General features: G+C 31.4%; 1 protein-coding gene across 2 annotated transcripts in view; it reads right to left on the bottom strand.

The window, feature by feature from the left end:
• Positions 1 to 13,504, bottom strand: part of LOC108903194 (CCR4-NOT transcription complex subunit 6-like) — a 340,221-nt gene that overhangs the window by 4,013 nt on the left and 322,704 nt on the right. For both annotated transcript variants that reach the window (XM_018705283.1, XM_018705284.2), the window contains exons 4-8: positions 12,149 to 12,217; positions 8,073 to 8,385; positions 4,098 to 4,249; positions 3,548 to 3,956; positions 3,259 to 3,474 (exon numbers count right to left, since the gene is read on the bottom strand). In XM_018705283.1, the coding sequence (XP_018560799.1) occupies positions 3,259 to 3,474; positions 3,548 to 3,956; positions 4,098 to 4,249; positions 8,073 to 8,385; positions 12,149 to 12,217 (1,159 nt within the window). The remainder of the gene's footprint in view (positions 1 to 3,258; positions 3,475 to 3,547; positions 3,957 to 4,097; positions 4,250 to 8,072; positions 8,386 to 12,148; positions 12,218 to 13,504) is intronic.

The raw sequence follows: 13,504 nt of genomic DNA, 5'->3' as shown, positions 1-13,504 counted from the left end.
TTTTTAAATTTTGTATTTTTTCGGATTAAACATCTTGAAATGAAACTGTCCTGTTGTTTGAATAACTTTCGTATCGCACTTAGTTGTCGAGAAAAAAAAATTGAAATCATGGTTCATTTTATAGGAACTTATTTTTTCATGTTCTATCGCACCCAAGAGATTTCCCACATTTTCCCGGACACCCTGTATACATTAAAGAGATCACACATACAATATCGAAATAGAATAATCAGAGCAGCGCAATCGAGGGCCACGTTTTTTTTTAGAAATTTTTGATTTCTCATCCTTTCTTTCGTTGTCAGCCACATTTTGAAAATTTTCCTTGGAAAATTGTCCTTCATTGCATACTGTTCTGATTATAATATCGCTCTAATCCCACAAAAATTAATTTTAATTTATCCATTTTCAACATAAACATATTTAAAAAAATGAGTGTTAAAAAACGCACAAACGCCCAGTAAATAGTGTTAATAAATAAACTTTGAACTAAACATTTTTTATAAGAAACAAAAAAAAATTCCGAATGTCCACCGTTCCGAACGATTTACACCCATACGACCGTACACATCATACAAACCTGCTAAGTATACACACTTTAATGCGAGATCTAGGTGGAATTTCGAAAATTTGGCCTATCGTATGTCAAATGTAACTGGGATAGTAATAAACAGGTCCGTACGGTTGCGAAACGTACTGACCGTAATACCCATAATGAACTAACTTTTGTGGGCTGAAAAACAAAATAACATGCCAAATTTACATCACAAAACGTTTAATTTGGTGATACACTCCAATTTTCGTATAAGAACTGCAAAAGCTTAAAAACATCCTTAAAAATTGACTAAGTATATTTATTTTATTTATAATGAACTATATTTTAGTGCCAAAATAGTAACCAGTAAACTCACAAATAAATCAAATCACAGTTTTTACAACCTCTTAATCCGATAAAATTATTTTGTGTATTCTCCGAATGGAAGTTGTAATGTGCGGTTCATTTCGCATAGTGTTCCGAAAAAACATTTAGCCTGCTTACACACACTTTTCGAGTATAAAAAGAGAGACAACCAACATTGGTTGGTTTTATTGATTTGACTTATTGGAACCCTAGTCTCTGACTTGTAACATTTTAGTGTTAAAAATGGAATCGTTGTAGGTGTTATCTGATCTGATAATCAGGATTGTCAGAAATGACTGATACAATATATCAAGAATGTAATGTGATAAAGATCATAGTCGACTAATACAAATACACGGTGTTAGAAGTTTGACTGCCAGCAATGCGCATTTCAGTTAGTATCTGGAATTGGACTGTGTCTGAGTGTTTTTGCGTTTAACACTATTTCCTTTTCTTGTGGTGTTTTCCAGCGAGTGCACGAAAGTTGGATTCGAAGGTGTCACGCGTGCATCGAAAATGGTGGTGGACTCCCCAATATTAATACTCGCTGTATTTTGAAAACTGTTAATCTTACGCCCTTGTAATATACAACTTTTTTTGTTTATTTATGATTACTCTATCTCATGCTGAAGTAATAGCAGTCAAACTTCTTACACCCTGTATTTTACCTAGTAATATTGTCGACATCTGCATGGAGAAAAGGAGGAAATCATGGAATGGTTCAATGGAACAAAAATATTGAGTGTAATGGGGGCATTCCACGCCAAATCGACCACTTTTGATCCTGACCCCTTTCGATTTGGCTGAAACTTTTTTATTGTTTTCTACCCCTTTGAAAACTTTTCTGAGAATTTTTTCAAATTTTTTCACCCAACTCAAAAAAGTTATGAATTTTTGAAAACATAGCTTTTTTTTAAAATAACCATAACTTTTTCAAAAATTGAGTTATCAGGACGTTTTTTTTTTTAAATTTTTGGCTTTAAATTTATTTTGGAAAAAAATAGATCAAAATTATCTGGACCTACCTTCACTTTCTTTTCAATTTTCGAAAAAAAAACGAAAATTTCTTGATGATTACCATTTTTGAAATTTTTTTTTTATAAATTTTTTCAGGTTTTTTCGTTTTCTATATTTTTTTATTGATTGAAAAATTTTTTTTTCAAATTTAGTTTATTTCACACCATTTTGAAAATGTATATAGAATCCCAAAATTGAAAAATTTATTCTATGCAGCGATTGATTTCAAAAAATCAAGAGGATGGTTTCAAAATGATTTATTTGAGTTCAAGTGCGTTGCATGTCTTTTTTAACACCCACTGTTGTTCGTCCAAAGATGGACCAAATAACTTTTTTTTTCATTTTCTTTGTTTTTGGATTTTTGAAAAAATAGCTTTTTTTAAAATAACCATAACTTTTTCAAAAATTGTGTTATCAGGACGTTTTTTTTTCAAAATTTTTGGCTTTAAATATATTTTCGAAAATTATTCAAAACGATCTATTTTTTTCTTAACTTTTCCAAAAAAAATAAGAAATTTTTTTTATGTTTACCACTCAATTATTTCTTTCATATATTTTTTTTCAATTTTGGGATTCTATATACATTTTCAAAAATTTTCAAAATGGTATGTGAAATAAGCTAAATTTGATAAAAAAAAATTTTACAATCAATAAAAAAAAATAGAAAACGAAGAAACACCACTGAAAAAATTTGAGGATTTATAAAAATTGTCAGTTTTATTTTCGAAAATTGAAAAAAAAAACAATGAAAATTCTATTCTTTTTTGAAAAAGTACATTTAAAAACAAGTTTTGAAAAAAAAAACGTCCAGATATTTCAATTTTTAAAAAAGTTGTTTATTTAAAAATAAACTATTTTTTCAAAAATTCATAATTCATTTTTGAGTTGGGTGAAAAAATTTGAAAAAATCCTCAGAGGTTTTCAATGGGGTAGAAAACAATAAAAGCCAAATCGAAAGGCCCTCACCCCTTTAAATGTGGTCGATTTGGCGTGGAATGGCCCAATTATTAGCAATTCCACTATTTTGATGACCACCACACCACTATGAGCTGAATCCCATTGAACTAATCTGCGATTAATCCAGTAACTGTAGAGACATAAGTGTAAAATTGTAAGGATAATCTAGTTTTTACCGAAATCGACAGATTTATTTGTTGTTCTACATTTAACGATTTTTGAAAACCTCTAAACTGATACGCCCATGGAATCGCGATCCCCGCGCGCTTCGCCCGCCGCGCGTTTCTGCATGTCGAGAATGACTCACTGCCTACTATTTCGGCACTGAATTTTTAACATAAGTATTTCATTCGAAGGCGATTTAATCATTTTTTTTTTCGGCTCACCTGAGAGTTACAACTCCATTCATTGCTGCGGTTATCGTAGGCACCATTTCCAGTTCAACTAGCAGAGGAAAGTGGTCGGAGTAGACGTGCGGATGCGGGCAGCCTATCACTTTGTTCTGCTGCAGCCATTCCTGCGACAGGGGACCCAACAAGCCCAGCGGAGTCATTGTTTGCTTTGCGTAGAAGATGTAGTCGATGATACCCTTAAAGTCAAATCTGAAAAAAAAACAAAACATACAAAATCTCGAATGCCCCACGTTGGGCGCCAAATTTCCAACAAGTTCCTTACGTGTAGTTGGTGAACGGCATAATTTCGTCATTGTATGCGGACGCGAGCTTGAAGGAATGTGTAAATTCATTTGGTTTATCACAGCTCAAGATCTTCTCCAGGCAGGACTTGTAGCTAAATGCTTTGAAGTCTTTGTGGTCCTGCGACACCCGCCCGGTGCCGAGGAACTCGATCACGCCCGAGTCGGGCAGGGAGTTGAAGTCGCCGCAGAGCACCAGCTGGATGTTGCTCGGGTCCAGGTGGAGGTTGTGCGCCTTCAGGGTCTCCGCGGACTGTTCGAGAATCGATTTGAGCTCGTTGGATAGCATCATGGTTTGGATTAGCTTAACATCACAGAATTCGGGATCCCAATGGATATGCGCTGTACAGACGAGGAGGGGCTGGTGGATGAAGGGGGCGTCTGGCGGAGCTGAAAAAAAAATATATATTAATCAATTAAGTCGGGATAACAGTAACCTTTATGTAAAAAAAATGTAAAACTAAAATTAAAATTAAAACAATTTGATTAAAATTTAAGGAGGCGATTTAAAAATGGCTATTGGCAACTCACTGTTGTCCCAGGCCGCATCAGTGGTTTGCAAAAGGGCAGCTAGCCCAATGTTGTCCTTTGGCATTACCCTGTTCAACATGTGTTCTAAGCCGTCTGCGTTCGCCATCGCCAACTGATTGAATTCAACTAAGTGTTCCTTTACTAAGGTAAACCTGAGGGAAAAAAACAATGCAAAAATAAGGGTAAGAAATTTACAATGTATCAAATTTAATTCCAATAAAACGCCAATGCAAATATCTTTATCGAAGAATCATAAACTAGAAATTGTTTGTGAGTATCGAAATCACAAATCACAAATTGTATAATTCTCTTTATAAATCCTAGATAAACGGTTCTAATGTACAAAATTATGTAATTAGTATTATAACGAGCGTTCAAATAAAAACGTGGTCAAGCTGGTTCTGAAAATTTGGACGTAGGGCGTAGCGTATAGCGAATGAACTTAAACGTCATCTGTCAAAGCGCTATATCGCCGCTATCAATTTGAATATTTTTGTTTTAAAAAGCGTTTAAAATGGTGTTTTCTCAAGAACAAAAAGTGTTTATCATAGAGTCCTACTTTAGAAATGGACGCAAGATTGATGGATTATGGAAGTATTCTATTGAGGAATGTTTCATAGAATTTCAAAATCAATTTCCCGGCGTTGTTGAGTACAAAATTTTTCAAAGTGCAGTTCAGCGTTGTGTTAATGTTTTTTGTGAAACGGGTAGTGTAACAAGAAAAGAAGGAAGCGGCCGACATAAAAAGCGGACTGAAGAATTAAAAGAGAATGTCCTACAAATAATGGAAAATGCGCCAAGAACTTCTGTACGTGTTTTATCACAAATAATGGTGGGAGTATCAGTCGGTACCTGCCACACAGTATTAAAAAAAGATTTGCGTTTGTTCTCCTATCTTTTAACTTGTCAGCAAGAACTTCATGAAGTTGATTTTCCGCGACGGGCTGTATTTTGTGAATGGTTTTTAAACAACTACGGTGAACTTCATAATATCACCTTTTTTTCTGATGAAGCCTGGTTTCATTTAAGTGGTTACGTAAACTCACAGAATATGAGAATGTGGTCTTCTGAAAAACCAGATAACTTTTTTGTCGAGGGCCCTCTACACGCTCAAAAAATTGGAGTTTGGTGTGCTCTCAATCGAAGGAGGATTTATGGACCTATTTTTTTTAATGGTACTCTTACTGCGCAAAGGTATAGAGAAGAAATTATCGCTCCTTTTGTTAACCAGCTGGAAGAAAACGAAATTACAAACTTTTACTTTCAACAAGATGGCGCAAGGGCACATACGGCAGGCGAGACGATGAATATGTTGAGGGAAGTTTTCCAAAATCGACTAATAAGTCTCAATGCTGAACATGAATTTCCACCGAGGTCATGTGATATTACGCCGTGTGATTTCTTTTTGTGGCCTTACCTTAAAAATACTATTTTTGAACTGCCTATTCCTGATTTAAACCATCTGCAGGCTCGACTTATAGACAAGATTCGTGAAATTAACAATACCCCGAGCATCTTAGAAAATGTCTTTAATTCTTTGAGGAACAGGTGTGAAAAGTGCTTGGAACAAGGAGGGGGACACTTTCAGCAGCTGCTTTAATTTATTGTTATAACAAGGAGGGGGACACTTTCCGCAGCTCCTTTAATTGTTTGTTATTGTTATCACGATTATTCTTTAAAATAAAGTTATATAGTCATTAACGTTATTGAAACTGACAGCTGCTATACAGCTCGTTGAGAAATGAGGTTAAGTTGGTCGCTATAAGCTACTCCCTACGTCCAATGTGTCAGAGCCAACTTCGACCACGTTTTTATTTGAACGCTCGTTATTTATGTCAATTTACAATTGTAAATGAAATTGTTGGCTTAATTTGATAAATTTAGCAATTGTTTCAAAATTAATAATGTTGTTAAGATTTTATATGAAATATTTTTTATACAATTGCTGAATAATTGACATAATTTTCATTTTTTGGTTTCCCAAGAGATGTTCAAGAACATATACATTATTAAAGCGGATTTTATAAAAAAATAGTAAAGATATTTTTTAAATTAAACTACCTTCTCCAACAAAATTTTGACAGGACATAGCTAATACAATGCGAAATATCGCCTTAATGTTAAAAATGCTGTCACCGTCGTTCTTGGTGGTGAAAATGCGAAATATTTTAAATTATTCAATTTGCGTGGCTGAAAACATATATAGGTATTGTATTCTTGAAACCGAGAGAGTTAAAATACATATAGTATCTAGACTGTTTTTTATATATTTAATTAAAAAATTATCGCAATAACATATGTTGTCATATCTTATTATGGCGAAAGAAATGATATAATAAATAATAATAGAGAAAAACAATTTTCATAAAAATTATTTTTTAACATTTTCATTTGTTTCATTCACTTAAATATTTTCCCAAGTAGCAATTTTGAGGCTTTAGTCTGTACAAAAAAAAAACAAAATGAGTAATAGTTTTGTAGGCTTTGATTCAGCCTACCTTCATTTTACATAAGTAAAATGGCAATTCCGTTTAAATGGGAATGGAATTGAAAAAAGGGAAAACATTTTCATTTTCCATTTTATAAAGAAATCAATCTTGTTAAAAAAATTCTTGTATTTAAATACAAGGTGCTTTCTAACAAATAAAATAATTTCTATCCAGAACTGTAGTAGCTGATTTTATCTTTATAATGTTATAATATATCACTTCTCTATTTCATTTAATATGTACAGAGTGTACCCAGATCATCTTAACTGTAGACATCAACGAGGAACGAATTTTGAGTGATGATATTTTGGAAAACAATCACAAACAGTAAATAGTAATTTGTAGCATATTTTCAATAATTAAGTAGGTCTTACACAGCAAAACATTTTTCCGTGTGTGCACAGTCCCTTTTTCATATAAAATATTAAAACATCTTATTAAAAATTTATTATCATATTTTAAATTTGAAGATACTCGATCTACCCTGTCATGGCTTTAGTCTGAACAAAAAAAAATGAGTAATATAGTTTTGTAGGCTGAATCAAATTAAACTTCATTTTAAGTAAAATGGCAATTTCGTTTAAATGGGAATGGAATTGAAAAAGGGAAAAACGTTTTCATTTTCCATTTTATAAAACTCACCCTGTATTTTATTTTCCATATAGCTAAAATCATTAATTTCTGAGATATTTACCATTTAATAACAAGATGAGAGTTTTTAAAAAATTCCTATTATAACAAGGTGGCTATGGGCAAATGACAGTGTGACAAATTGTTAGAAAACATTACAAAATATCCGTTGTTAAGACGAAATTCTTATAATATTAACCAACTTGTTATAATATGAATTTTTTAAAAACTCTCTTCTTGTTATTAAATGGTAAATATCTCAGAAATTAATGATTTTAGCAATAGGTTATTTTTATATAAAAATGAAAGAACATAAAGTGTGTTTTCAGTTTTTAAAATAAAATACAGGGTGATTCATTTAAAAAAGTTGAGAAAATTACGTGCTCAAGTTTTGGCTCGCCCTATACTAAACTGTTGCAATAATAAAGAAATAGCACTTTCTCGTAAAACTGTACCAATATCAAAAAGTTATGCCTCCAAAAAATTATTGTTAAGTTGTTCTGTCTAGGGTATACAGGACGCTGAAATGGTATTGATTCTCGTATACAATTGACCATAACTTTTGAAAACACTGTATAATATAATTAAACCCTATATTGGAAGCATGGGAGAGATGAGCTTAATCTAAATTTGAAGTAATATATAAGGTGTCCCATTTAAAAAATAGTATGTTTGGTTCACCCTGGTAATACGTAACACCCGGTACATACGAAAATATATTTAAAATGTTTTAAGTTGGCTACAATTTTTGTAAGAAACTTTTTTTAATATCTTCTATAATAACGGAGATATCGTACTTCGACGCACTAATGCCGCACCCCGTATGTTTTGTTTAGGTGGTAATGGCTCTACTCACTTCGACGTCCTGTAGAATATAGCGCAGCCGTCGACGTACTTCCGTTCGCTCTCCGCCATGTGTTTCGCCCTGGACTTGGGCGAGTATATGCCGTTGTAACCGTCCATCTTCAATTCCGGCAGGAAGTAATTGTAGAATTGCTCCATTTCAACCTCCTGGAGATTTATGATGTCGGCGCCGTAGTGCTTTATCTCCTCCAGGATGCCCTTCTTCCTGTATTCCCAGTTCAGGGCCCAGCTGGGGCAGTAACTGTACATTTGTCGCGTCGCCAGTTTATCACAAAGAACGTTATAACACATCACAGTGAAGATACCTGAAAAACGGCGGTAACAAATACAATTAGTACAGTCATTGAAGCTTCTCACCTCCGAATTCTTTCAAACTGAACCGATCGACTTGAAATTTGGCACATAGTTAGAGAAAAGGCCAATGAACATTAGTGACATAGCGCCGATTGACCCCCTGTTGGGGGTGAAAATTTTTTCAAAAATAATGCTGGATAGAGAACCAAACCTTGAGCAAAAAATATTCGAAGAATTTTTTCGAGAAATCAATACTTTTTTAGTTATTCACGATTGAAAACTTGGAATTTTGAGTGAAAAAAAAAAACAACACTTTTTCAAGGTATTTTTCGTGAATAACTCAAAAACTACGCATTTTATTAAAAAAAGTGTAATGAACAAAAATGTAGCTTATAAATAAACAAAGAAAATCGTTTTTTAAAAAGTGTTGTACGTCCTATACAAAGCCAACTATGGTTACTGGAAGGGGATTTGTTTTGGGGGGAATACTCGAATCGATGTATTAAACGTCAAATTTCGGAAAAAAGATTAATTTTACGTGTATAACGCTCCTGGAGTTTTTTGTATTACTCAAAAAGACCTTCAAAATGAGCACTTATCAAAGTTAATTAGAGCAAAATTGAAGGAGTTATCGTCAAAAACAGATGGGTTGCTCATATTTTTTGAGGAAAAATGAGTTGTAAACGCTGTACCATTTCCATCAGAATTAAAATTAATCGTAGACCCTTAACAATTAGATTTGTGTTAGTGATTTTTATACGATCCTGAAGTTAGACCGGTTTAGAATACGTATTTTTTTTTTAAATAATGTACGGTAAAAGTTGAAAACGCATTTTTCATTATTCAAAAAAAATGCCTTATATTTATATAATAATTCTAAAACTATGAAAGATACGTAAAAAATGATAGATAACAAAAATGTAGCTTTTTTTTCAGCAAATATTTTGCTTTTTTTAATCCTATAGCATAAAAAATAAAGGAGACATCGCCGCTTGAAGTATTCATTTTAGTGAAAAAACGACCTGTCTCGAGCCCTTCGATCCTTTCCCTTTAAAAGACGAAGGGCTTATAAGGTTTTATATGCTTACGATCTTACAGCTCTTGAAATTATCTTTAAAATGCTTTTTTGTAGGATACTATAGCTTCAAAATTAACCGAGTTATGGTAAAAAAATGAATGACATTTTTTCGGAGTAAAATAGGCTTTCTCATTTTTATATATTAATTATATTATACAAATAAAATAAGTAAAAAAATTTAGTGTGTTTATTTATATGCAGCGTAGCAATTTCTTTTATGATGATTATATTTAAAAAATCGGTTATAATAAAAATATTTTACATTCATATTGGTAAAAGGGTAGTAACTATAAGAGTTGAAAATGGCAAAAGTAAAATATTCTTTTATAAACAATATAAGGAAATTTTTATTTATATGCAGCGTAGCAATTTCTTTTATGATGATTATATTTAAAAAATCGGTTATAATAAAAATATTTTACATTCATATTGGTAAAAGGGTAGTAACTATAAGAGTTGAAAATGGCAAAAGTAAAATATTCTTTTATAAACAATATAAGGAAATTTTTATTTTAAATTATTGCACAATTATAGCATTCCAAGATTTAAAACGTAATTTTTATCATTTTTTTAGCACAGGGGTGATTTATAAGGGTTGAAAACTGGTATGAGAAACAAATTCTGTCATAAGCAATGAGGAAATTTTTATTTTAAATAATTGCACGATTTAATCATTCCAAATCTTTAAAAAGTAATTTTTTATCATTTTTTGCATAGGGGTAATTTTTAAGGGTTAAAGGTAGAAAAGATCAAATATATCATAAAACATGTTCGAGACCATGAAACATTATTTAATCTTTGTGCTTGAACAAGATTTTTCTCAATAAAATGCTTAAAACTTAATTTTTTCAATTTTTTTCACTTAGAGGTAGTTTTTACCCCTAAAAAACAAAAAGCGTCAATCGGGCTTATGTCACTTTTGAACTTGAGCCTAAGATGAGCCTTATTCTAAATTTTCATGCAAATCCATGCAGTTTCAAAGAATTCGGAGGTTAAAGCTGATTTTCAGCTTTTCAATGACTGTACTAAATGTAAAATAACGAAGTAAAGCGTTAAGTTCGATACAGAGTTTTTCACTTGATTTGTATTTTCAATAAGACCACAGGGTGACACATGCAGAAGCTATGCCATCATCGAAATTTAAATGAAATCGTCTTTATACACTAATCACAAGAATTAAGGGATATTAAAAAAATCTCAAATTTTCGGGTGATTTTCAAAGAGGAAATGGAGTTTAAAATTTTTTAGCGTCAGCGGTTTTTGAGTAATCATAAGAAAACCAATAAAAAAAATTCCAAATGTTTGCTTATCTTTAAAAGGGTCTATAGACTTCAAATAATATACTCCAATCGAATTAGATCGTAAAACCTGAACACTTGAAAACATTATTAGTAGACATTAGTACTGCACTTTATGATGGGGAAGGGTATGTAGAACGATAATGTCAAAAAAGAAACTTAAGGTATGTATCTAAAGTCATGTTTCACCGATTTGTTAACTGTAAAAATAAAGGTCGAGCAAGGAAAAATCAGTTTTCGGAATTATTATTGCAAAAAGCGATGGGTGTTGGATGAAATTTATGGAAAAGACGGTCAATCCAAAGACCAACCATGTGTGCCAAAGGCCAATTCGATCGAAATTGTTCCAGATTAGTTAATTAATTTCGTTCGTTTTTTAGCAACCAACTGTTTAATTACAAACGTTAATTTTAGATGTTATTATCGTAGATTTAGGTTCTAATTGATCCAAAGAACGAACGTATCGAAAAAGAAAAATTTCAAAAAGTTAAAATTAAGTTACCCTTTACAACTAACAAAGTATAAAATAGCGTTAAAACAAATTATCCAAGGGTCAGGCAAAAGCCGCTCAGTGATTCACTCTTTTTGCATTAAATAGAGCTTATTTTTACGGTAATTTAAAAATAGAAAAAGCGTCTACGCCCCTTTGTTCCCTTTTAAAACGTTAATTGTTACCACTTATTCGCAATATGCCAACTTAGCGTCACTTCTTTCGAGTTACTTTTTTGGTATTATCACTTTACATACCCTCCCCCGTCATAAAAGGCAATAAAATGTTTACTTTACTAACAATTTTTTCACGTTCAAACTCTAGTTCGACTGGAGTATAAGTTTACTTGGTAATTTCACCATAACGCTCTTTTAGATAATTTCCCTTCAATTTAAGCGGTTCCGGAGCTCTGTACGATGATTTGTCGCTCAGTTATCGTCGATCAAAACAAAAATGTCATTTTTGACTTTGCCAATCAATTATTCTGGATGGTCGTACCTAATTATTGGATTTTGATAAAAATAAATTTATCGAAGTGAAAATATTGGTCGGAAACATGGTAAAAATTGCATAATTAGAGATATTTCAATAATTTTACAAATATCGTAACATTTCGTTTTTATGACATTTAATTAGAGACAATTTTTAGATATCAGAAAATAGGATTTTTTTAAATTGTCACTGGCGCATCCACCAAAATATCGAAAATTTAAATATGAAATATTTTACACCTGCGTCATGTTTCCCACACTATTTTCTAAAACACCCTGTATATATACAACGATTTTTATTATTTATAACGCGTCACAAGTTTGAAGTCAGAGAAAATTGATTTCAGTCTTTGCTGGACGATACCTGTCGATGAGCAGTTAAAAAAATTATTATACTTTATTCAGGATACAACTTACATGTGGGCCTATTTGTAGAGGGCCTGGCCAACGGAATCCAAGGTCGAGGAGGTGGTGAAGGTGTAGTTACTGAAAAAAAAAGAAAGAACTGATAATTTTATGAAATATAAAAAAAATATATGAATGTCAAAATTGTTGACGATGTATCGAATATGTTTTGTTATAACCTCTGTCAATAATTTCAAGGTTCTTCAAAACTGATTCAAGCGTGTCCAAATGTGTTTACTAGTCGATGGACAAAATTTGAAAAGTTGAAACATCACGGAAGTACATTTATTCTTGAATAAAATACTAATTAATATTTGCTGATTACATTTAATAATAGTGGGAAATTAATAACTTTATTAAAAACAATAATTTAATTCGTTACAGTGATAAAACTTTATATTTATTACCTCGTTAAATTATTTTCTTCGCATATTTTGTATATGCCTGCCTGCGCATGCATTGAGATAGGTCGTGTATTACAGCCCACCAAATTTTTTTATACCATAGTAATTGTATGAATATAATATACATTAATACAGCACATTATAAATTATATTAGAATTTTTTTTTGTTTGAATCTAAATAAAATATTGTTATACTTATATGTAGGCGATCTCAATAATTTACCTTTTTTATTTTATAAGTATGTAAGATATTTATAAATGGAATATGTGAAAGTAAGAATTATATTATATAAATAAAGAAAATAAAAATGCTTTGTTTACACTAATAAAGCTTATATTAAAATGTAAATTAATTCTTCCTATGACTTCCTGCAAAAAGTTTAAATATTGATATTTTAAAATATTTTAAAGTTTAAACAAATTATTCAATTATTTAAATGTTAATTTACTAATAAGAAAAAAATTTAACCTATATCTATCACTTCCCGTCAAAATGTTGATAATTTAGAATTTTTTTTTTAGGTAAAAGTTTAAACAAAATACTTAGTTAATTGCAATATTGATTTATTAAAAAATGATATGTAATCATTCCTATAATGTTCCATTACAAAAAATTAGAAAAGATGTTGATATTTTGCAAAAAAATGTTTTGTTAATGTTTAAACAAACTACTGGATTAATTTAAATTTTTATTTATTAATGCATATTTGTAATGTACGCAAGAAGGTACCCCAAATTAAAAAACATCAAAATCGGTCAACAAGTTCCAGAGATATAACTTGCTCTATCAATTTGCTCGTGGATTTGTAGATTCCCCCTCCACTGACTCACAGTCATCTTGTATCGAAGTCATTATTTGGAGTATTCTCAGAGATGTTGTTACAAAGCTATCGTCCTCAAAAATTTCACATAGAAACTTTAGCTCTTTATCTTCGAAATGGCACTTATTAGAAGTCTTAATTGT

This window comes from Anoplophora glabripennis, unplaced genomic scaffold (assembly GCF_000390285.2).
Source record: "Anoplophora glabripennis isolate ALB-LARVAE unplaced genomic scaffold, Agla_2.0 scaffold105, whole genome shotgun sequence".
In the NCBI taxonomy this organism is placed as follows: Eukaryota; Metazoa; Arthropoda; class Insecta; order Coleoptera; family Cerambycidae; genus Anoplophora; species Anoplophora glabripennis.
This window is presented reverse-complemented; position numbering and strand designations above follow the sequence as displayed.